Here is a 23,045-nt window from a genome sequence, read left to right on the forward strand (position 1 = left end):
AAAAGACCACTTGGGTTGTTGCAGTGGTGGGCTTCTTCCGAGACATCGGCCTACTCACATGAAGGTCGTGATTATCGGGCCCGGTCGAAAGAAAATGCTATCACCTTAACACCTCCTAGGGGGACTTTGATCTTGAATTTGAATTGAATAGGATTTTTCTTCTTTTCTTCTTCTCCTTCCTCTTCTCTGCTCTTTCTTTCTTCTTGCTTCTTCTTTTCTCCTCTCTTCTTTAATTGGCATTTGGTCTGGTCTGAATTTGGAGGCGAACTGGGAACGGGATGAGGAGAAAATGAGCGGGGGACCGAGAACAGTTAATGTGGGGATTTTTGTTTTGTAAAAATTGTTTTATACAATTAAATCAAATAAAAAAAAATGAAAAAAAAATTATGAAACAGACCCAATAGAACATAATCTGCAATGTGATGAAAATAATGAGTGTTGTCAACAAGACCACAAGAAGACAAAATCAGAGAAAATGCAGGCCACAATAAAGAAAAGAAATACACTGCAACCTAATCAATGCAGGATCTATGTCCAAACACACAGCAGAGATATATAATCTACTTTGAAACGAAGGATAGACATCCTATTCATCACGGAAACCTGGCTAACTCAAAACTACAAAGTCATACTACAAAGCTGTCTGCCTGATAACTTTAAGTCCATACAGGCAAACAGAAAAGGAAAAATATGAGGAGGGCTGACTGTGGAACATCTACAAATTAGAACAGTCGATCCGCTGAACATCCCAAACTGTGAATTCCTTGTCCTGCTGTGACTTCAGAACTGCAAACAAACTTCACAGTCAAACTCATCTATCAGCCCCTGGCCTACAACGCAACCTTGGTAGACACGTTTGTAGAAGCAGTCACTAACATGGTCATTAAACAAACCCCATCATTCTCTGCGACTTTGACATATGGTTCAAAGAAGAGAATGCAAACTCTCAGAAAACACAAACTAAACAGCTTGAGACCATACATCTAGGACAAATGGTGAAAGGAGCCATGCACACAGTGGGCCACACCCTAGATACAATCTTTGCCAATAGAAATCTGACCACAACAGCGCCCCAAATCCACATATCTTGCTGCTACCACCTCATTATACTGTTCTTTTGTCCAAATACCATCAAAACATCCAACAAGCCCCAAAGTAACCCCTCAATCTGGAAGTGAAACTGGTGAATCGTGAAATGCGGTGACCTGGACGAAAAATTAGGCTGCTCAAAGCCATCAATCACCACCCTGAACGCAACGGACATAGATAAAAGAACAGACATAATCCTGAACTGTGAAAGGCATTGCACTTAAATGAACTCTTGGGGTGGGAAATGTATCACATTTGGAGGGATTGCTGGGTGCAGGAAATGTATTGCCACTAACCAACCTTAGCAAAAACTCAACTTTCTGCATACACACCCTCAAACTCTGAATTAAACACAACCACTCCTCTACTGCACCACAAACTGCATGTAGTTCACAACACTGACATGTAAACAAGTCACACACAATCACACCTAAACACCAAATGATGGCTTCTGACCAAAAACACACTAACGCTCAGTGATCGGTTTCTCTGAACTGAAGCTGCCAACAGCACATCAAAGCTCTCTTGCTGTTCTCCCTCTCAATCCCACTAGCAAACCCTGCAATCCTCCTTCCTTTGCAGACCCACCAGAGCGTTACAAGACACATTAACTTTAACAATCTATAAAAAGTATCACATGTGTGTAAGGAATCTCTAGAAGGGCGTGTAGCATTTATCTGTAAAATAGTTTAAGAAAGAGTTAATAACTTAAGAAATGCATATTTAGTCAGAAATTTGTGAAGTTTTCTTTAGAAAAATGTACAGAATTCATTTAAAAAATGTGCTTAATTCCTTGAAAATTCTTTTCAGCAATCATTAGAAAAATTGAAATGCATTCTTTAGTAAATGTAGACAAAAATAGTGAAGAATTGTTCCAAATAAATGCATTCAACCCTTTAAAAAATTAGCTCACATGTCTAAAGAAAAAGGGTGCATGATGAACTCATTCTATGGCAGAATGCAAGTGGAAGACTTTAGACACATGAGTAGAAATAGATTAAATGATGGATACATTCATAAGAATTGCAGAGTTCTTTAGAAAGAGCAATCAACTATGTAGAATTTCATACTAAAGTATTTATAAAAAAAGATGCCGAATACATTAGAAAGTATGAAGAATTGTTAAGAAATTATTTGCAGTTTACTTCAGAATAGTATGTACAACAGTTTCCCAGATTTTTAAGCAAAGTTTTGAACAATTATTTAGATACTTTCTTGTAAAACTCTAAGTATCATCAGCAGAGAATGACGGGAGCTTCAACGAATGTTCAGGACCTACCTGTTGGCATCCCTGGGACCGCAAACTCCAGGAAAGGGACACGCATGTAGATGGCATCTCGATTGGCCTTTTCCAAATCACCATCATTAAGAATCAAATCCACTATTTCACTGGTCCAAGTGGTGCCTGGAAGGAAAACAAATACAGCTTAGATATCAGATCTGTAAATGTAGGGTCGAGACCTGAAAAGAACCATCTGGTCAAACATTGCAACAGATGCATTGGAGTAATCCCATGCTGAAAGGAAAGACAGAGCTAAAGACTATATAGTTGGAAAAGGCGATGGTGAATATCTGCAAATCTTTATTTTATTTAAAATGTATATTTCTGCAATATTATTCCCCATGTGATCAAGAGTGTCCTTTCAGTCCCCCCTATGGCTAAGCACTATGAATGTTCCACTGATCAAGATTCAAGTTTATTGAAAGAGATTGATATACAGTTTATGCTAACCATACAATCAATATCACACATTGTAATTACACTAAGAAGATAAATATGTTAACACACAATATACTCATATAGGCAATAATAAAAAAATATGAAGTGAGCAAAATGCATAGCATATAAAAACATGTATAGTACTATGCAGTACACACTGCAATGATCACTGAAATTATTGCACATGTTACACTGACTTCATTCATTTAAAACCAAAATACTATGTCACACAAACTACATTACCACCCCATGCCATTCACACATAGTAAACAAAATAACAATATTAGTTGTAACCCAAATTCAATCAGTTATAACCCAAATTATAAACAAGGTCGGCAAAGCAAACGTTTTGGTTTTTGTGTAAGCATTTGCCAGGCACTGCCCTTATAGTGCTACATGGTCATGAGATTACACATGATGTGAATGCCTGGCATACTTTATTTTATTTATTGGATATTTGTAAGGCACCTATACAACAAATGGTGTCCAAGTCGCCACAAGACAAACACGTGGGGTGGGGGGGACAAGGGAGAAAGATAACAACAACGTTCCTTCTAGGCCTTGTGACCTGATGGCAGTGCCTAGAAAATGTCAATGTTGTTGGCTTTGGTACAGCTTGTGTTAACAGGAATTCAGTGCAAGGAGCAGATATAATGTCACACGTATTATAGCACCCAAAGAATACCCCAATACATCAGAAAATCAGAGTATCGGCACATGTTGTTTTTCAACACAGATTGTAGTATTATGAAGCCCAATTGTGTGTGTGTGTGTGTGTCTGCGTGTGTGTGTCAATACTAGTCCACTATTTCAAATTAACTGTATCCACCTCCTGCAGGCATGAGACACAATGAAAGGTTTGATTTTCAGGTGTACACAGATGTCTACAGTAGGTGCATTAACCCCTAATAATAGGATTCAGCCTTAGGCTTTTTAAAGAGGCGTCTGAGGGGAGAGGGTACTGGAACTAGACAATGACAAGCATAAGAACCAGTAAGAAAAGGGGGGATTAAGTGATTGCATTTGATGGCACTCGAAAAAAAGGGGAAGATGAGACGTTGGAATTTGAGATGGTGATTGTTAGGCAAGATTATCAGTTAGTAATGATAAATCCTCCTGACCTGGGTCAACCCCATAACATTTTGCTTTGACTGGTGGATTATTTTTCCTTTTTTAATTTTTTTTTAATTGATTTAGGTGAATTATTCAACTTTTCAAATGGGCTACAACAACTTTAAAAATACATGAGAATAAAAATATACAAATTCTTGTCTTTGCATACTGTAAATATTTATAATCATATACCATTTGGTTTACAATTTACATTTATATAAAGAAAAAGAAAGGATAAAAAAAAGAAGAAAAAAGAAAATGTACATACAAAATTAGTCTGTTTGGTCAAGTTATTCTCTCAATGTGACTAAAACAAAAGATTAGTCATGTTTTAAAATTCAATTCATGTCTCACATTTCATAATGCAGAAAACAGCGAGAGTCCACAGTGCGCCATGTTTGATAATTGAAACTTTGCTCATATGATCGTTCATAACTTCAAGACACAATCATCCACGGCTCCATATTTAACTTATTGATGTTACTATTTCCAATTATACATCGTCTATCTTTTGTAGTTCAAGAGCAGACAAAAAATTCACAGTGGCTATATTGATGCCCTTAGACCGAGCGGCGACTATAATGTGCCACTTCAAATCTGGCATCCCATCACAAAGATATTGATAGTAATTGGCGAAATAGATCTTCCTAATGGACACCAAACTAGGACATCTATGATTAGATGGTATAACATTTATTGTGTGGATTGGTCGTGACAAAAACAACAAATGTTCTCGCTGACTTTTATGATTCTTCGATCAGCTAATACTGGTCGAGTGGACCATAAATTAAATCTTGCGCGCATGATTGCAGATCTAATAGCAGGCAATTAACTTTTGACCAGATATGGTGCCATTATTCGAAACCGTTTGTTAATAAAACAGGTGTAATTACAGTTTTTGTACTGTAGGCAAAGTCTTCTGGTCTCTATCCAATCTGTTAGATACAATGTTTGCTTTGCTCTATCTGGGTTTGAGACAAGATGATCTATAGTGATGTCTGCCATGGCTAAGAGACTGCAGATAGTTTTTGTCCAATCTTTAGGAAACATATGATTGGAAGTGAACATGTATACAGAGACTGTGTTTAAAAGAGTTCTAGTGTTATTTGACATGAGACACTTTCTGAATTGGGCGCAAAAGCACCAATGATATACTGCACTGAAAGATATCATTCTCAACTCAACGTACCCATGAAAATGGCACACACTGTGGGAGCTGGAGAACCTTTCGCCAATATTTCGCTTCCAGTTTGTCAAAAAACTATGTTTCATGGTTTCCATCCCATATAGCAAGACAGGGTGCATTTTTGCTGCGTGTAATAGGTGCAAGCGGGTGATATAGAGAATTTACCATATCTTTTGAGCATGATTTTTGTTTGGGATACAGCTGCCACTATTTTCTGTTGTAGCTGCTGCAAGTGACACTTATTCTGTAGTTCTATGTAAAAGCTCATGCACAAGTAAGTATATTCACATACTATCTCTATATTAGCATTCTTAATGGTCCAGTTCATTTTATTGCGACAATTGGTATTTGGGGAATACATTAATGTTTTTGTTTTCTTAGAAGTTATCCTCAATTGATGTTTTTCAATGTATTGTGTGAGTGTGTTGAGCAGAGCCTGGAGTCCAATTGGGGATTTAGAGATGAGGACTAGGTCATTGACATATAATAATGCCGCACCAGGTTGTCCATTCCATTTTGGAACGTCTCTGCATCTGCATTCAAACGCACTATTAATGTCATGAATGAAAAAGCTGAATAGAGCAGACGCAAGAATACACCCCTGCTTAAGACCTTTTGCTGTCTTGATTGTTGTAGATAAAAGTCCATGGAAGTTGAGTATAATTTGTATGGAGGTGTTAGAATGTAACACAAATATGATATCACTCATGGTTGCTGTGCAGCCTGCATTGGATAACTTGGCCATTAAGCGTTTTTGGGATACTGAATCAAATGCCGAGTTGAAATCTATAAACACAAAATAAATGGGCTTTTTATCTGCTTGCACTTCAGTTTTCATTGCACTTAAGGTCAAAAGGTTAATTGCTGTTCCCATGCCGGCTAGAAAGCCAGTCTAATTTGGATCACGTTTTTGGCACGATTCAGTCAATGCATTAAAGTCTCTTAAAACAATACGCGTGAAGATCTTTCCAGGAGCGTCTAATAACGCTATTGGCCTGTAATTATAAGGTATAGAACGATCGCCTTTTTCATAGATCGGTACTATTATCGATTTACACCATGAAGTTGGTATATTTTGATTTAATACGATCATTTTAAATATTAGTTCCAGGATCAGGGCCCAGTGTTTTGGGTGAGCCTTGAACATGCTGATGCTCAGGCCTTCTGGACCAACTGCTCTCGATCGACTTGATTTAATTATTAAATCTTGTCTAACAATCACCATCAAATTCAGAATCGGCATATAACTCAGTGAAATGTTTTAACCATTGCCATTCCATTACCCCATTAATTTGGCAGATGTTTTGTCTATTGTATTCTGTGTCATTAATCAGGGTCCAAGTTTATGCTGTGTTTTTGCTCTTTAATGGTTGTAGCGTATTCTTGCTATCTCTTTGATACATGAGAGCTAGTCTACCTCTGCTCCAATTTCTAAATCTACATTTGGCTTGTGCAAATGCTCTTTGTTGCTCGTTGCTTGGGAGCTTTGAAATGGCCTTTCTCGGACGCCTGTATTCTGTTTTATGATTTTGTAACACAGGTTCAAATTGATGTTTATGGTAAAAACATTGTGCATGCCCTTTCGTCATATTGTGTTTGTATCTGTTCAACACTATCAAGTAGGAAGAATTATCTTTATGCATTAATTGTTCATGCAGATCAGAACTAAAATTTTGTAGGTTTTGTTCTGACCAGGGAAATCGAGTTGCAGCATTGTTGACTATTAAGGACTCTAGAGTCCATTGTGGTAGATCGAAAGGGTTTTCTGTCTCCCGTAGACATGACATTGGCCCTCATTCTGAGTTTGGAGGTAAGTAACTTCCTTACCGGCATGGGGCAAATAGCGTGTCCGTGCTGGCACCAGTCCGCTAATAAAGGACTATTACAACTTCGCGGGCACAAGCTTTGCGCCATGCCGGATAGGTTCCTAGCGCCATGCCACAAAAGGCTTCCAAAAAACCCTTAGCGGCATGAAGTTAGGTGCAGATTACACTTCCGACATAGTGCAATGCGTCATTAATGGTGGCCATAAATAGCGGTGACCGTAATCAGCGGACACCGCTATTTACGGTCACCGCTAAATAGCGAACCGGAAATAGCGTCATCGCACAGGAACGGGAAGGAGCACGGTGGCCATCTTGAAAAACACAATCCATTGCGATCCTAGCACACAGGACCCGTGGGAGACTGCTGATCTACTGAAAAGTACCCCTTACAAGCCAAGAATGCCTAAAGCTCTGAAGAAGGGATCTGCCCGCCTCCGAAAGTAGATATTTTCCCAGGACGAACTGCGTAAAAGTGCTGCATAAAAAGGAGATCTGGGCACTTGTTGCCCAGAAGGTTAGTGCAGTGGGCAACACACCCGCACGGTTAAGGATTGCCGTAAGCGGTGGGATGATCTGCGCCTAAGGGTGCGCAACATATTATCAGTAAATCGCACCCAGGCCATGGAAACCGGAGGAGGACCAAGTTCTCCCATACAGCTCACCCCGTGGGAGGACACATGTGCAAGCATGATTGGCCCTGAGTCAAGAGAAGACGTAGAAGACATGGAGTGTGGCGTCACGACGTCTGCTGATGGAGGTGAGTGTCCAAAGTAAACACTGCTAAGCCAAATCTGATGAAAGTCAATGCCAATGTCTGTCCACTTACATTACTATTGTTACATTCAATACACCAGTTGTGTGAAAAAGAAGACCTGAGAGGACATTCATCATTGCGCTTGTGTCATTTAATCCTTCACAGTGAATACTGTACATGTACCCCCACACCCAATGCCCTATGTCCAAACATTATGTCACCCTCTGCTGACAAGTGTATCAGAAATATTGTGCGATCAATGACTGCCGCACAGCACGTCCCTCCTGTGCATCGGCACCATGATGAGGTCCTGCCACATCTTCCTCCTCCCCTTCATCATCATCAGGTGGTAGCAGTTCTATGTCAGGGGGCAGGGGCACGTGCCGGCGGATGCACATGTTGTGCAGCATTACACATGCCATGATGATCTTCGCCACCTTCTCATGCTTGTAGAAGAGTGCCCCACCCGACCAGCTGAGGCAGCGAAATCGTAACTTCAACAGGCCAAAGGTCTGCTCGATGATCACACATGTATGGGTATGGGAACGATTGTAGTCCTCCTCGTGCCTGTTCTGTGGGTTTCGGACTGGGGTGAGGAGCCACGGCTTCAAGGGATAGCCACTATCACCTGTATGAGAGAAAAATGAAGGTAAATGTCAGGGGAATCATGAAGGACAGCTGTACTAGTCACACATGCCTGCAGTTTATGGTTGCCCATATGCACATGTCCCTGGATGCATTGCCACCATTTACTGTCCCTCCATGTGTCCTGTGCCATGGTCTAATGTTGTGGGTTTCATCTTCATGATGATGGTGTGCACTGACGTCTAGTTGCACATGCATGGTGTATGCATACAGCTGTGTAAGTACCAAAATTGTGAAATGTTGTATCCTGTGAGATTTGTCAGTAGTCTGTGCAATAATGGGCAATCAGCATTGGCATTCCGATGGTGACATGCAGCACTCCTGTGATTGTGCCGGCCCTGTTCCGGACTGTGGATTCCCTAGTAGGTTCAGTATGATGCTCTGCCAGGGATGCTTGCCCTGGTGGTGATATGGTGGAGACATCAACATGGTGCATATGCACTGCATGGTGCTGGATGACGTTACGGAGGGTGAGGGTCGCTGATGGGTGTGCACGTGTTGTGGGATGTGGGGTGGTTTCCTGTTAGCCATGTCGTGATAGGTGTGGACCTTACTTCATTCATATTGGATTTTTGTGTCTTGTACGGTATGTGATGGTGCGGGCACAATTTGGTGATGTGCACATTGTGCAGTCTCTTCAACATTGGCAGCATGGTGGTGTGTGCATCTCTCCCCCCTTTTCAATGCCATGTGCCAGTCCTGCTACTTACCAAGCAGCCAAGCACGTCGTCCAGCATGCTGCTCCATGTAGCAGGGTAGCGTGGAGGTCCGCAGGACCATTGAGTCATGAGTTGATCCGGGATATCGGGCACAACAATGTGTGATGATCTTGCTGGCGTCGCATACCATATGCATATTGATGGAGTGGTATTGCTTGCGGTTACGGTACACCACCTCCATGGCATGCAGGACCACCAACTCCACGTGGGTGCAGTCGAGGGCACCTACACAATTTGGCATGCCTAACAGTGCATGGAAGGCAACTTTTGTATTAAATATCTCCTGGGGAGTCCGTGGTAGGGATATGTAGTCCCTTGTGTGCTTGAGGAGGGCATTCAGCACTTGGTTCAGGATCCGGGAAAATAAGGGTTGTGATATGCCATGCATGTGCCCCACTGTGTGCTGGTAGGTGCCTGTGGCAAGGAAGTGGAACGCAGACATTATCTTCAGTAGAGGGGGGGTGGCCGTGCATATTTCAATGAGGCTCACTATGTCGTCGTGTATCAGGTCCATTATGGTGGTGATGGTGTCCCGGTCCACACGGTACAGGGTGTGGATCTGCACAGGGGTTAGGTTGAAGGGAGTGGATCTGATGCAAGGGATTGGGGGCTGCCGGCGTGGTAACGGTGGCTGCACTGGTGGGACATTCTGGGCCTGTCTCACCCTCCTTCTCCTCCTGCGTCACCTCTGTGGTGGCGGCTGTTGTTGTTGTTGTTGATGTTGAGGCATTGCAAGCAGGTCCTCCAGCTCCAGTAATGCTACTACTATTGGTATCATCTTGGTGTGGGAAGGGGTGTGGTGTGTGGGTGTGTTCCTTTTGTACTGGGCCTGACTCCATTGCCTCCACCTGTGCTTACTGTGTGCACCAGTGGCAGTTGGGAATACTGCTTAGGGCTCTTTATGGCAGGTCGGCGATGACTGTATTTACGCCATGCCAGTAGGCACTTTTTCCACCTTGATGAGGCCGCTATTTGCATGTCCGCCTGACTTGTGATCTACTCTGGTTTACGGCATGGCGCTAATGCCGGCATGGTGGGTCGCGAGCGCGCGCCAAGTCCGCTATTAACTGCATCATACTTTATGGTGCCGTTAATAACGGTCTGGTTGGTCAGAATAGCCTGTAGCGGTAAGCGATGCCGGTATTCCTTTACCGGCATCGTTTTTCCCTTACCTCCAAACTCGGAATGTGGACCATAGTCAGCATATGATGATCGCTATGACTTTGTTTTATTATTTTCAAGCTGTCTACTTCGTTAAACAATTGGTTATCTACATATATATAGTCAAGAATATTGCTCGACTGTCCACGACACCAGGTGTACTAAGGGGGAACATCACCCAGTAGGGACCCATTGGCTAGTCCTAAATTCCTTTTGACCATGAACTCAATCCATCTATTGACGTCATGTGCTTTGGATCTCTGGGGTGTTTCTAAACAGTTTAAATGTATGTCGCCCAATAAAATAATGGAAGTAATATCAGGCGTGACCAATGCTAGATCCAAAAGTTGAGAAAGGGCTCAATAAAATGTATCATCATTGATACCAGCTGGGTTCCTGTAGATGTTTATCAGGGCTATGCTGTGTTCTTGAAATCTAATTTTAACCATTAGCAAGAACTTATTTGGAGCAGCCCAGTATTCAATTGACAGGCCCACACTTTTCTTGACTGTTACTAAGAGCCCTGAGGTAGTTCTACCTTTCTGGGCAATCTTAGCTGGTAATAAAATAATTTAGCTATTTTCTGTGTGAGATTGTAAATGAACATGCCCTCGAGTGTTCCAAGAGACCAAACTCATATGTTTTTGGATGTTAACGAGTGGATGTTATGTTTTAAACTTTTCCTGATTCTCTGATAATTGATGTTGTGTGTACATTGAGCACAATTCACTTTAACAGATGTGTGTTGCGACTGTTTTCCATTTGAGTATGGGTCTTGTGCAATGATAAAGCCAAGTCTGAATAGATCCATCTTGGATGTCCATGGTGCATTTAACATGACCCTGGAAGGGATCCAAGACGAACTATGGATAGGTCCTCATTGCTTCGAAATTCGACTTGATTTATATCGACCGCGGTCAGGTCTTCTAAAGTTGGTATTTCAGCAAATAAATTCAAAACACTTCCACGAGAGAAATCATACTGTGAATATGGTAATGATCGACATTTCATTATCAAAGAAAGTCTTTTAAAAAGTCTAGTTTTAGGTAAAGAGCCTTTATGAATGTGGTTACTTTCACTAGAGTTGATATTGTCATGTGTTTTTGCTGGCTCCATACTTGGAATAATCATGTGAGGACTCCTTCGAGGGGAAGCACACATGGTTCTATGCTCATTTGTCTGCATTTGGTCCTGTTTATATATCTTCTCTAAGCCATTTGATGGTTTTATGAGACACTCCAAATTTTGTGAAACTTGGTGAATGGTCGGACGTTTATTTTTGAATTGGGCGTCAAGATAGGCATCAACTGCTTTTCGGATGTCGCTACATCTGTGTTCATAATGTGGATCTTTGTCTACCTGCCTTACCTCCTTTTTCTTAGTGGTCTGAGATGGCTCTTTTGTCAAAGATTTCACTCTAGGGGTGTCGATTTTTGATGTATTGGTAGTGTTTTGGTTACTGTTGTTACAAGTATTAGATGATTCACGATTCTCCTCAATTACGGAGATTAATTCGTTCAGGGGAATGTACATTAAGGTTTGATATTTATTACCGAGACTCTGACTGTTACAAATATGCCTGAAGCTACTTTAACTTGAGATAGAACAATCAGTGGAGTTCACTAACCTGGGCAGCAGGCAGACTCTGTAAACAGCAACACCGCAGAATGTAAAGGCTTCCCGGGACACCCTGTTCCCTCCCAGCCGATTAGTAATCTCAGCCGCGGAAGAAACACAGTCCCCAGGGAAAACCCTCCGGGGAAGAAAAACCCTGCGTAGCGGTGAAAGCGGATCAGGTCAGCAGTCGGCTTCCGGGAGGAATCTGCCAGGCTTCCTTCAAGGAGTTAGGTGCGGGCGAGAATGGTCCTGGACGAGAGAAATAAGAGGTGAGTCTTCATCCATAGAAGGTAGTCTGAAGCTTAGATCGGGAAGTTATGACCCAACTTACTCCGGGTACGGAGTTAATTGCATTCAGTATGCTGAGTGGAGTCTTCCAAAAGGGAGTGAGCCCTAAAGGGATAGAAAAGACCGTTTCCGGAGACCAGAAGCGGAGATCAGTGTAACCATCAAGATTAGGGAAAAAATTAGATGAGGGTGGAGATAAATCCCCGGGAACTCACTTTTCGGGCCGGCATAGGGACCTAACGGATGGGACAGATGGGTGATGGGCAGACTGATGAAAGGAGAGGCTCTAAGGGGAGAAAGGACAGAAGGATCAGAAATTATTATAGGTTCAGAATGCAAAGAATAGTACAATGGGGATATGAGCAATATTCCCTATGAACGAACTTACGAAGCGCCGTGCTGGCGAGTAGCGACGCACTTGCTGAACTTCCTGGTCGAACTATATGGAGTCACATGATCGTTGCGGCACGAACGTATAGAACGTGCAACCTCTGCACCGTTGCCCGCACAGACGGATTCAGAGGCATCAGCCATCTTGGATGAGTAAGGTTGCAGCACATTATAAACACGATGTTGTCGCCAGAACGACCATCGGTGCAAGGGTGTAACAGTATGCCCCCTCTTACGGGGCGGTGAACCCGGTTTCCCAGGGTGAAGCCGGAAAAAGTGTTGGACCAAAGAGGGAGCATGCACTCCCGATGCCAACTCCCATGTCCGTTCGGCAGGAGAATAGCCCTTCCAGTCTACTAGGAATTGCAACCGACCCCGATGATATCTGGAGTCGCAAATCCCTGCCACTTCATATTCTGGTCCCGTATTGGTCATTATTGGTGGGGGACGTGTTACAGGGGTGCGTTGAAACCGATCTTTCAAGGATAATGTGATCTGAGAGATGTGAAAGACCGGATGAGGACGGACCCATGAGGGAGGCAATGCCAATCGGACTGCCACTGGACTGATCAATGCTATTACCTTAAACGGTCCAAAATATTTAGGTGACAACTTGGGCGGCACCAAATGTCTCGGGAGAAACCGAGCAGATAACCAGACAGCATCCCCAACTTGAATGGAGGGCAAATCTTGTTGATGACGGTCCGCTACTTTCTTGGCTCGATCTTGGGCAGCTTGTAGAGCTATTCGAGCGAGCTGTTGTCCCTTTTGAATACTGTCGAAAAGACTGTCTATTCCAGGACATCTGGAGGAGAACTTTGAGACAGAAGGTTCAAAGGATGGATGGTAGCCATATGAGCAGTAAAAAGGACTGGTCTTCAATGCCGAATGGCTGGCATTGTTATAAGCATATTCTGCCAAGGGCAGGAGATCTCCCCAATCGTCTTGTGCAGCCGAAACAAAACAACGTAAATAGGATTCTAATGTTTGATTAAGGCGCTCTGTCTGTCCGTTAGTTTGAGGATGATATCCTGAGCTGAGGGCTCTATTAATCCCCAATGCCTGACATATACCCTTCCAAAATTGCGAGAAATATTGGGGACCCCGGTCAGAAACAATAGTGTTAGGAAGACCATGTCTGGAAAAAAATTCTGATATAAAGATCTTCGACATCAGAGCAGCCCCAGGGAGTTTTTTCAAAGGGGTGAAATGGGCCATCTTTGTGAAATAGTCAATAGTCACCATAATGGTGGTGTAGCCTGAGGACAACGGAAGATCGACAATGAAGTCGGTGGAAATGACTTGCCATGGTTTGTCCGGAATAGGCATACAGGTAAGTCAACCAAAAGGTGGACACCTGGGTGTCTTAGATTGTAGACAAACAGTACATGTTGATACGTAATCTTGTATATCCTTGGTCAGACCTGGCCACCAAAAATGACGTGTAATTAACTCAAGGGTGTTTTGATACCCTCAATGCCCTGCTGCCTTTGAATCATGACACATGAACAGGACTTCTCTTTGAAGTGTTGGGGTTGGAATGAACACTTGATCATTGAAGAAATAATATCCTTTCTCCTTGGTAAGCGAATGAGTTTTTTGTAGATTCTTGCAGATCAGATCAAGACGTGCAGTTTCTTGTCTGACTGTTTGTAGAAAATCAGTAACTGTAGCCAGAAATTTAGCTTTAGGAAAGAAAGGCTCAGGGTGGAACTTCCTGATTGGAGGATCCTTTCGTGAAAGGGCGTCTGCTCGAAGATTTTGATTTCCCGCAAGGAAAGTAAATTCTATCCGAAATGGTAAAAAAAAGTGGGCCCATCGAGCCTGTCGACTGTTAGTGGTGTGGGCCTGTTGCAGCACTTTGAGGTTGCGGTGGTCGGTTCGAACTTCGACCGGGTTGACCGATCCCAGCAAAAGATGTCTCCACTCTTCAAATGCTCTCTTAACTGCCAGCAATTCTTTCTCGAGGACAGAATAATTTATTTCAGAGGAAGAGAAGGTTTTGGAGAGATAAGCAACTGGTCTTTCTTCTCCTGACTCATCTTTTTGCAGAAGGACTGCCCCTAGAGCATGGTGAGACGCATCAGTCTCAACGATGAATGGTCGTGACTGGTCCGGGTTGAGCAAGAAGGAAGCAGAAGTGAAAAGGGTCTGAAGTTCAGTGAATGCCTTCTGCGCAGGGTCATCCTAAACAAAAGTCTTCCCTTTCTTCAGAAGACTGGTGATGGGAAGAATGGTCTTAGAGAATCCTGGGATGAACTTTCGATAAAAATTTGTGAATCCCAAAAATCGTTGGATCTCTTTGACGTTTGAGGGGGAAGGCCAATCCAAAATAGCCGAGATTTTTCGAGGGTCCATCGAAATTCCCTGGGCTGACAACACAAACCCTAGGTAAGTCACTTGTTCCTTGTGAAACTCACATTTTGCCAGTTTGGAGTACAGCTGGTTGGCTTTAAGGCGGGCCAAGACTAAATTGACATGTCCGATGTGTTCCTCTATATTATGTGAGAAAACTATAATATCATCCAAGTAGACGATTACATAGTGAAGGAGGACGTCGGCGAATAGATGGTCCATAAAACGATGAAAAACAGCGGGAGCATTAGCTAACCCAAACGGCATTACCCTATATTCATAATGACCGAATGGGGTCCGGAATGCAGTCTTCCACTCATCGCCAGGGGCGATACGAATCAAGTGATATGCCTCACGTAAATCCAACTTGGTATAAAGAGAAGCCCCTTGGACGGCTTCAAGAATGTCAGGGATTAGCGGCATTGGATATTTATCAGGGATGGTAACTTTATTTAGCCCTCGATAGTCTATGCATGGCCGTAGTTCTTCCGTATCCCTCTTAGGGATAAAAAATAAAGAGGCTTCGGCTGGTGATTTGGACTCAGTTATAAGACCATTTTGAAGATTAGTCTGAAGATAGTTTTTGAGTGCCTTTTTTTCCGGCTGCGATAATATGTACATTCGACCGAAGGGTATAGGTTGATCCGGGAACAAATCCAGATGACAATCATCCCGACGATGAGGAGGTAACTTAGGGAAATATGGCTGAGAAAATACCGATTGGAATTGTCGGTGACACCTCAGGATCTCGCCGACCAACCCCATCGATGGACCTTCAGCGGGTTCAACCATCCTGGAAGGAGCTTGAATCCCAACAGAGGATTGAGAAAGACAATGGGAAACGCAGTATTCGGAACCCAAAAATAAAGTTCCCGCTGCCCAATTTATATAGGGATTATGGGTTTGCAACCACGGTAACCCCAATATAATGGGAAAATGAGCAGTCTTAATCAAGTCGAATACTAATGTCTCCTTGTGAGCAGCAATCTGGCATGTTAGAGGGGTTGTCTGTTCTCTAATAGGCCCGGAGCTGAGAGGGCAACCATCCACCCCCTGAATGGGAGTAATGCAGGTCTTGGCGGATCTGATGATCCCATGCTTAGCAGCCCACTGGTCGTCTATAAAGTTGCCAGCAGCTCCACTGTCGATCAATGCTGGGACTCCTTGTAACACCAAGTCTGGTAATTTTATGATCAGGGGAAGTACTAACATAGAGTGTTCCGTCATCTCATTTTTTAAAGAAGTACCAAGTCCCTTTGGGGAACTCCGTTCAGAACCTCCTGCCGTGGTTCCCCTTACGGCAGGGTCTTGGCGTTTCCCTGCATTGGATTCTTTGTCCGACGAGGAGGAACGATGGGACAATCCCTTAACACATGAGACGAAGCCCCACAGTACATGCATAGGCCCTGACTTATTCGTCTTTCTCTTTCACCAGCTGACAATGGGCCTCGGGCTATTCCTATTTGCATAGGTTTGTCTGTAGTCTGAGGTCTGGATAAAGGGGAAGGAGAACCGGAGAAGGGTTTGGTGGGTTTCCCTTTCTTCTTCTCATGAGAGCGCTCATGGAATCTATCTGCATAGTGAGCGCAATCATCTCAGCTAAATTGACTGGTCGAGGAACTTTTGAGACTTTGTCTTTCAGTTCCTCGGAAAGACCTCTGCAAAATAGCGTTAGGAAACCATCATCCGGCCACCCAGTTTCGGCCGATAGTTGTTTAAATTGAGTAACGTAACTCATGAGGTCCTTATTGCCCTGCCTTAAATCTAATAATTTTTCCTGAGTGGACACTGATATTTCCTGCCTACTAGACATAGATCGTAAACTATTAGTAAAGGCTGTGTAAGAGTCTAAAATGGCATTCCCCGAAGTTACTAGAGGAGTCGCCCAGGCCAATGCAGGACCCATCAAATGTGATATCAGATAACCTACCTTGTCCTTATCTGACGGGAAAAAATGGGCTTTAAAGGTAAACTGAACCGTACAACTATCAAGGAACTCCTTAAGTTTGTAAGGATCTCTGTCATATTTCTCGGTATGTAAAGCATAAGGGGGGGTTTCTGAAAAAGCTCGAGTGACCTGTTGTCGTAACTGAGCATTGTCTTGTTTCAGAGATTGCATCTCCAAAGACACAGACTGCATGGCAGCCATTAATTGCTGGATCTGTTGCTCCATCGGAAGTCTACCGTCTGCCCAGTGGCACCGAAGGTAAATTCCCTTTCTTAGGGCGTCGCTAACTGTTACAAATATGCCTGAAGCTACTTTAACTTGTGATAGAACAATCAGTGGAGTTCACTAACCTGGGCAGCGGGCAGACTCCGTAAACAGCAACACCGCAGAATGTAAAGGCTTCCCGGGACACCCTGTTCCCTCCCAGCCGATTAGTAATCTCAGGCGCGGAGGAAACACAGTCCCCAGGGAAAACCCTCCGGGGAAGAAAAACCCTGCATAGTGGTGAAAGCGGATCAGGTCAGCAGTCGGCTTCTGGGAGGAATCTGCCAGGCTTCCTTCAAGGAGTTAGGTGCGGGCGAAACTGGTCCTGGACGAGAGAAATAAGACGTGAGTCTTCCTCCATAGAAGGTAGTCTGAAGCTTAGATCCGGAAGTTATGACCCAACTTACTCCGGGTACGGAGTTAATTGCATTCAGTATGCTGAGTGGAGTCTTCCAAAAGGGAGAGAGCCCTAAAAGGATAGAAAAGACCGTTTCCGGAGACCAGAAGCGGAGATCAGTGTAACAGTCAAGATTAGGGAAAAAATTAGATGAGGGTGGAGATAAATCCCCGGGAACTCACTTTTCGGGGCGGCATAGGGACCTAACGGATGGGACAGATGGGTGATGGGCGAACTGATGAAAGGAGAGGCTCTAAGGGGAGAAAGGACAGAAGGATCAGAAATTATTATAGGTTCAGAATGCAAAGAATAGTAGAATGGGGATATGAGCAATATTCCCTAGGAACGAACTTACGAAGCGCCGTGCTGGAGAGCAGCGACTCACTTGCTGAACTTCCGGGTCGAACTATATGGAGTCACATGATCGTTGCGGCATGAACGTATAGAATGTGCAACCTCTGCACCGTTGCCCGCGCAGACGGATTCAGAGGCGTCAGCCATCTTGGATGAGTAAGGTTGCAGCACATTATAAACACGATGTTGTCGCCAGAACGACTATCGGTGCAAGGGTGTAACACTGACTGTCTTTGAATTTTCTAATTGTTTTGCATTTTGAGTTGACTGAAATTTGACTATCTTTGTTTGCTTAATAGAAGGGTTTTTTGACCTTGTATTCGGAACCTGAAATATATTTTTGATTAGTCTCTGTTTATGCTCTCCAGCAAGAGGCATTTTAGATTGCTAAGCAGGAGCCTTTTTTATTTGTGCATTTCTGTCTAGAAAAATGTTAAAAGGTTCCGGCGTAGAAGGAATTGTTACATTGTCTTGTATGTTCTTTTCAACACTTATCCAAGAATCACTCCTTTGCTTCTCTGACCCCCCTGCCCCTTTATCGCTTGAATCTTTGTCTAAGCAAATAACATGATCAATTAAGGGGACCACAGGAGTCATCATAAATGAAGATACAGGTACGCTGTTCATATGAGTTGGGTGAGGGTTAGAAATGGGGAGACAGAGTGTTACACCAACTTTGTTCTCTTTTGTCTTTATTCCATCAGCGATCGAGTCATGAATCTGCTGTATTTGTTACGTCTGTAATGTGATCTTAGCATCCAGAGATTCAAATAGTTTAAATAAACTGGATATGGTTAAGTTAACCGCTGCCAAGGTTATTTCGAGCATTGACGGTTCCACAGGATCTTTTGATGGTTCCTGTAACAGTGCTCACTTACGCGGCGTGGGCTGAACATAGGACATTAAAAGAGCTGTAATGTCCCTCGAACTATACGAACCTAGAGTGGAGGTAGATGTAATTTCCAGATTACCGAACAACTCACTATCACTCGCGTGGATTGAAATGTTTGGAATTAAATAACTAGTATTTGGACTCTCATCTACTACACCCTCTGTGGGAAATTCAGAGGGGGTTACTCGAGGAAGTGTCAAGGTGGTTCCTAGCAAGATTTCATCTGATACTGGTAGAGATAGGGACTTGGAGTCTGAACGAGACAGACTTGCCGGTTTACACATGGCGCTGGGCATATTAACTGCTTCAGGACATAGATTGCAGACGCCATGAGATTGCGTTACTTTGGTGATGTCTGCCAAATCTCAACCAGATTTGTCAGAATTTTTTTAACAAATGTGACCATTTAAATGCTGCGGACAATTAGAAGCAGCAGGGGTGAGTACAATTACCTTATGCGATGTACATCTCACGATGTCTCGATCACCCACGGCCGCGCACATATTCTACAGCATTATTACAGACACCGGCATGTTTGTTTTTAGTGTGTAGAAGCATGTCGGCATACAAAGTGAATCATCTATCGGTGTCTGAAGGAGCGAAAACCAAAGCAGACCAAGACACCAGAGTTAATCACTACTAGGCAGGAAGGGCAATGGGACTAACGGAAAGTCACAGGAGCACACAACGCTGTGGCGAAATGGCAAAGTGGTCCTTGTCTGTCCTTGCCTCAGTGCGCACGTGCTGGTGCGCGCACGTACTAAATTTGTAGCAAGGCTGAAAAGCCTTAGTGATAAGCTTGAAAAGGGTAGAGATGAAGTCCTCTGCAAGATAGCTACGTGGCAAAGTGGTCCTTGTCGTTTCTTGCCTCGGTTTTTCCTTATACCTCTGTGAGTGGGAACCTTTTTCTACACTCACAGAATCTTTTATTCTTTTTATGGGTGTAACTTTTAAGACTCTCCATAGTGCTTTTTTAGAAGTTATCCTCTCTGACTTCTTTTTTCCAAGAAGTGCCTATTGTCGCTGGATTGCCCTAGGGGCTCTCCTTTTAAACTTCCTCTGGCTAACCTTGTGAGAACTACAGATCCAAAGGGTAGAAAGGATCTTTGGATCCCTTTTACATGTTATTAGGTGAGACGCGCACCCCCACCTTATACTGAGTATCCGCTTTCTCATTAAATGTAACATGTATGTTGCAAGGACAAACTTACCTTTAATGTCTTGTGGCAGTGAACCTTTTTATTAATTCTGTGCACCTTTACTGCAGGCTATTTGCACAGCCCCGGTAAAGGCACCCATGGATGCTCATTTTACCAAAATGGCCCCTGTCTTCTTTATTTGGCATTTCAGTGTTCCATGGCCTTTCTTGTTCCTTCCCCGGACATTCAGTGTGGGAAATCCCCTTGTGTGATTTGTGCATATGAGTTGTCTCTATGCAGGGAAGAGGCAGAGTTTATTTAAACTTCCCATTCCACCAGTTTAGTTGACCAATGCAGGGTGAGTGTTAAAACCACCTGTGTGGTATTTGAAAGGTTGCTGTGACCCTTGAAAATTGACACTGACAAAAGAGCTGCAGAATAGAGACAAGAAAGAAAAGCATTTTCAAAGCAAACGTGTGGGTTTTTGTACATTGTGTTTCTTTTTTGTGATATCATGTATTGCCTTTGTATGTCTGTGTTTTCAGGTACACATATTCAGGTATTGACTTGGTTTGCAGATACTCTAATCAAATGCCATGTATTCCCCTCAACAGTTACATATTCACATCATGCTAGTGTAGAGGTGGAGCCAAGTACCCCCACTCCAAGCTCTGCCGCCATGCTGCCTATATGTTGGGAGCCAGAGTGTGAGACAAGAGCAGTACCAGTGAAAATACCTATATTGAAAAGAATCCTGGAAGCAAGGTACCTATTGAGAAAGACATATATGTATTCACAACAATATGATGGCCATTTGAATGAAATCCCGAAAGAATGATTAAAACTGAGCAAAAGAGTGGACTGGTGACGTCATGCGAAGCAGGACTGACACACCCAGAAGAGATGCAGAGACGAGAGAACATAAACATTCTATGAAGATCTAAGGAGGAGGTATTAAAGATGTAAAAAAGAGGGGGTGAGGCGCGCACTCCAATTCCTGGCCAATAAACTACCTGAAGAAAGAAAAAATATATAACTGAGTTAAATCCCAAAAGTGTCCAATTCACTGCGTTAGATCCCAATTGTTGTCAAAATGTTCACAGGGTTGGATCCCTTCTGCTGCATTTGTGCTGCTGTTCTCCTCCTCCTAGCGCTTTCGCGTCCCAACACTAGTCAGGGAGGCTGTGTTCCCTTGCTTTTCAGGTGAATCCAATTAAATTGCTAATGCAGTCTCTAAGGATTATGGGAGCTGTAGTGAAAACATTTTGTTCAGTTCAGGTGACCAAGGAAAGACTCCCCTCCAGGAGCACACATTTTACCCTTAGCAGGGGGAGGGGGGAAAACCATGACTATGGTTCTCCACTGTAGGGCAAATTATCCCCGGTGCTGCAGCCTCTGGAGTCCGGATCGCCACAAATTACTTGTAAAAAAGAGGGGTGAGGCGCGCACTCCAATTCCTGGCCAATATACTACCTGAAGAAAGAAAAAATATATAACTGGGTTAAATCCCAAAAGTGTCCAATTCACTGGGTTAGATCCCAATTGTTGCCAAAATGTTCACAGGGTTGGATCCCTTCTGCTGCATTTGTGCTGCTGTTCTCCTCCTCCTAGCGCTTTCGCGTCCCAACACTCGTCAGGGAGGCTGTGTTGCCTTGCTTTTCAGGTGAATCCAATTAAATTGCTAATGCAAAAATTAAAGATGAGCAACATTTTCGGGCTCGAGATGAAGATGCTCATGCTACAGAAACGATGAAGAAAACGTCAAGAATTTTACAACTGTACAGATGCATTAAAGCAAGTAGAAAATGTATTCTTAAAGGCTAGCTATGTAGTGACTAGATTGCGGCAATGCGCCAACATATATGCAGAGGAATGTAATGACTATGGATGATTCCACAACGCACTTTAGCAGTGCTCGACCCAGTAAATAAAAAGGCTTTTTCAATGTGTCACAGTTAGAAATCGAAACTTAATAATGGAGGTAAATTTGAGAAAGGCTTGGCTGGCCCAACACCAGGAAGTCAAGGCCACCGTGAGCTTGAATGTGAATGTTCATACACTAGCTACAAAACGAGTGAAAAGAACAAACTCCAGTCTAAGGTGAGGAACAGGAACATTAAAGATGCCAGAGGTTCATCATTTAATGGTATTTAAAATACAGAAAAGCTCAGAAACATGGTCTGCAGTCACATGGTCGGATGATGGGTTGAGCTGTATTGAAACCAAGAGACAAGTGTGCCTATACTCCTTCTTATTCTCAGGCACAGAGAACAGTTCCAGGGCCAGTGATCAAAGGGCTAATTGACAGGTATACTGCAAGAGTGATGATAGATGCCAGGCTAATTCGTGGGAAGCTATGGTTATGACCAGCCCACCAGCACCTGGATGCCAGCCTGCGTGCTGCTAGCGTGTGTGGAATCGTACAGAGGAGTGCCAATCAATTGCAGAGGGACACGTAATAAAGATCCCTATAGTTTGTACAACCAATGATGACGTTCATAGTGACTTGCACTAGAGGGGGGCTTAGTTGCTCCACTTGATGTTAGAGACCCAATCACTTTCCCAGACAAGTATGGAACGTAAACCTAGATGTTCCCTTTAAGCCAATCACTTTGCCAAGTAGGTTTTTGTAGTTTGTCACGTAGATTGACCTCTAAGATGATGAGTTTTTGCTATATAACCTGCTTTTTTAATGAAAGGCACTTACAAGATCTAGCAGATGTTCGTTGATGTTCATTGTACTCCCCGTTTGCAATAATTGATATTAAAACAGACTTACTTTGCCAACTTCTTGAGTCAGTTTGATTATTGATGTTTGAGTATATTCTGCATCTCCATCTATCTCAAAGTATTGTTGCCTCGTCTTAAAGGGCCTAGTGTGTTGGATTCACAGGCTCACGTGGTAGCAGAGGTGATGGTTCAGATCCATCGATCAAGTAGACTTTGAGGGTCTCGAAAATATCAAATGTCTTCCGCCATTTAGCTGGAGGAAAGTGAAGCTCCCTGAGAGATAGCAGCCATTAGTAAAACTTGCAAGTCACTAAAGAGATAGGTGGGACGGGTCCCTCTTTCACAAAATCCTTCCCTGTTTCTACAGGAAGCTGAGCAGACCGAAGGCTGAAGCGGCTGGTTGAGGAGGAAGCGGACGATCCAGAGGGTCGGAAGTCAAAAACACACGAATGGTGAGT

The 23,045-nt window shown here is 43.3% G+C and overlaps 1 protein-coding gene across 1 annotated transcript in view; it reads right to left on the bottom strand.

The window, feature by feature from the left end:
* Positions 1-23,045, bottom strand: part of LOC138581042 (sulfotransferase 1 family member D1-like) — a 231,763-nt gene that overhangs the window by 72,908 nt on the left and 135,810 nt on the right. Inside the window, exon 3 of the mRNA XM_069652070.1 lies at positions 2,369-2,494. Coding sequence (XP_069508171.1) covers positions 2,369-2,494 — 126 coding nt within the window. The remainder of the gene's footprint in view (positions 1-2,368; positions 2,495-23,045) is intronic.

The sequence above is a fragment of the Ambystoma mexicanum genome, chromosome 3p (genome assembly GCF_040938575.1).
Source record: "Ambystoma mexicanum isolate Mex_15411 chromosome 3p, UKY_AmexF1_1, whole genome shotgun sequence".
NCBI classification, from domain to species: Eukaryota; Metazoa; Chordata; class Amphibia; order Caudata; family Ambystomatidae; genus Ambystoma; species Ambystoma mexicanum.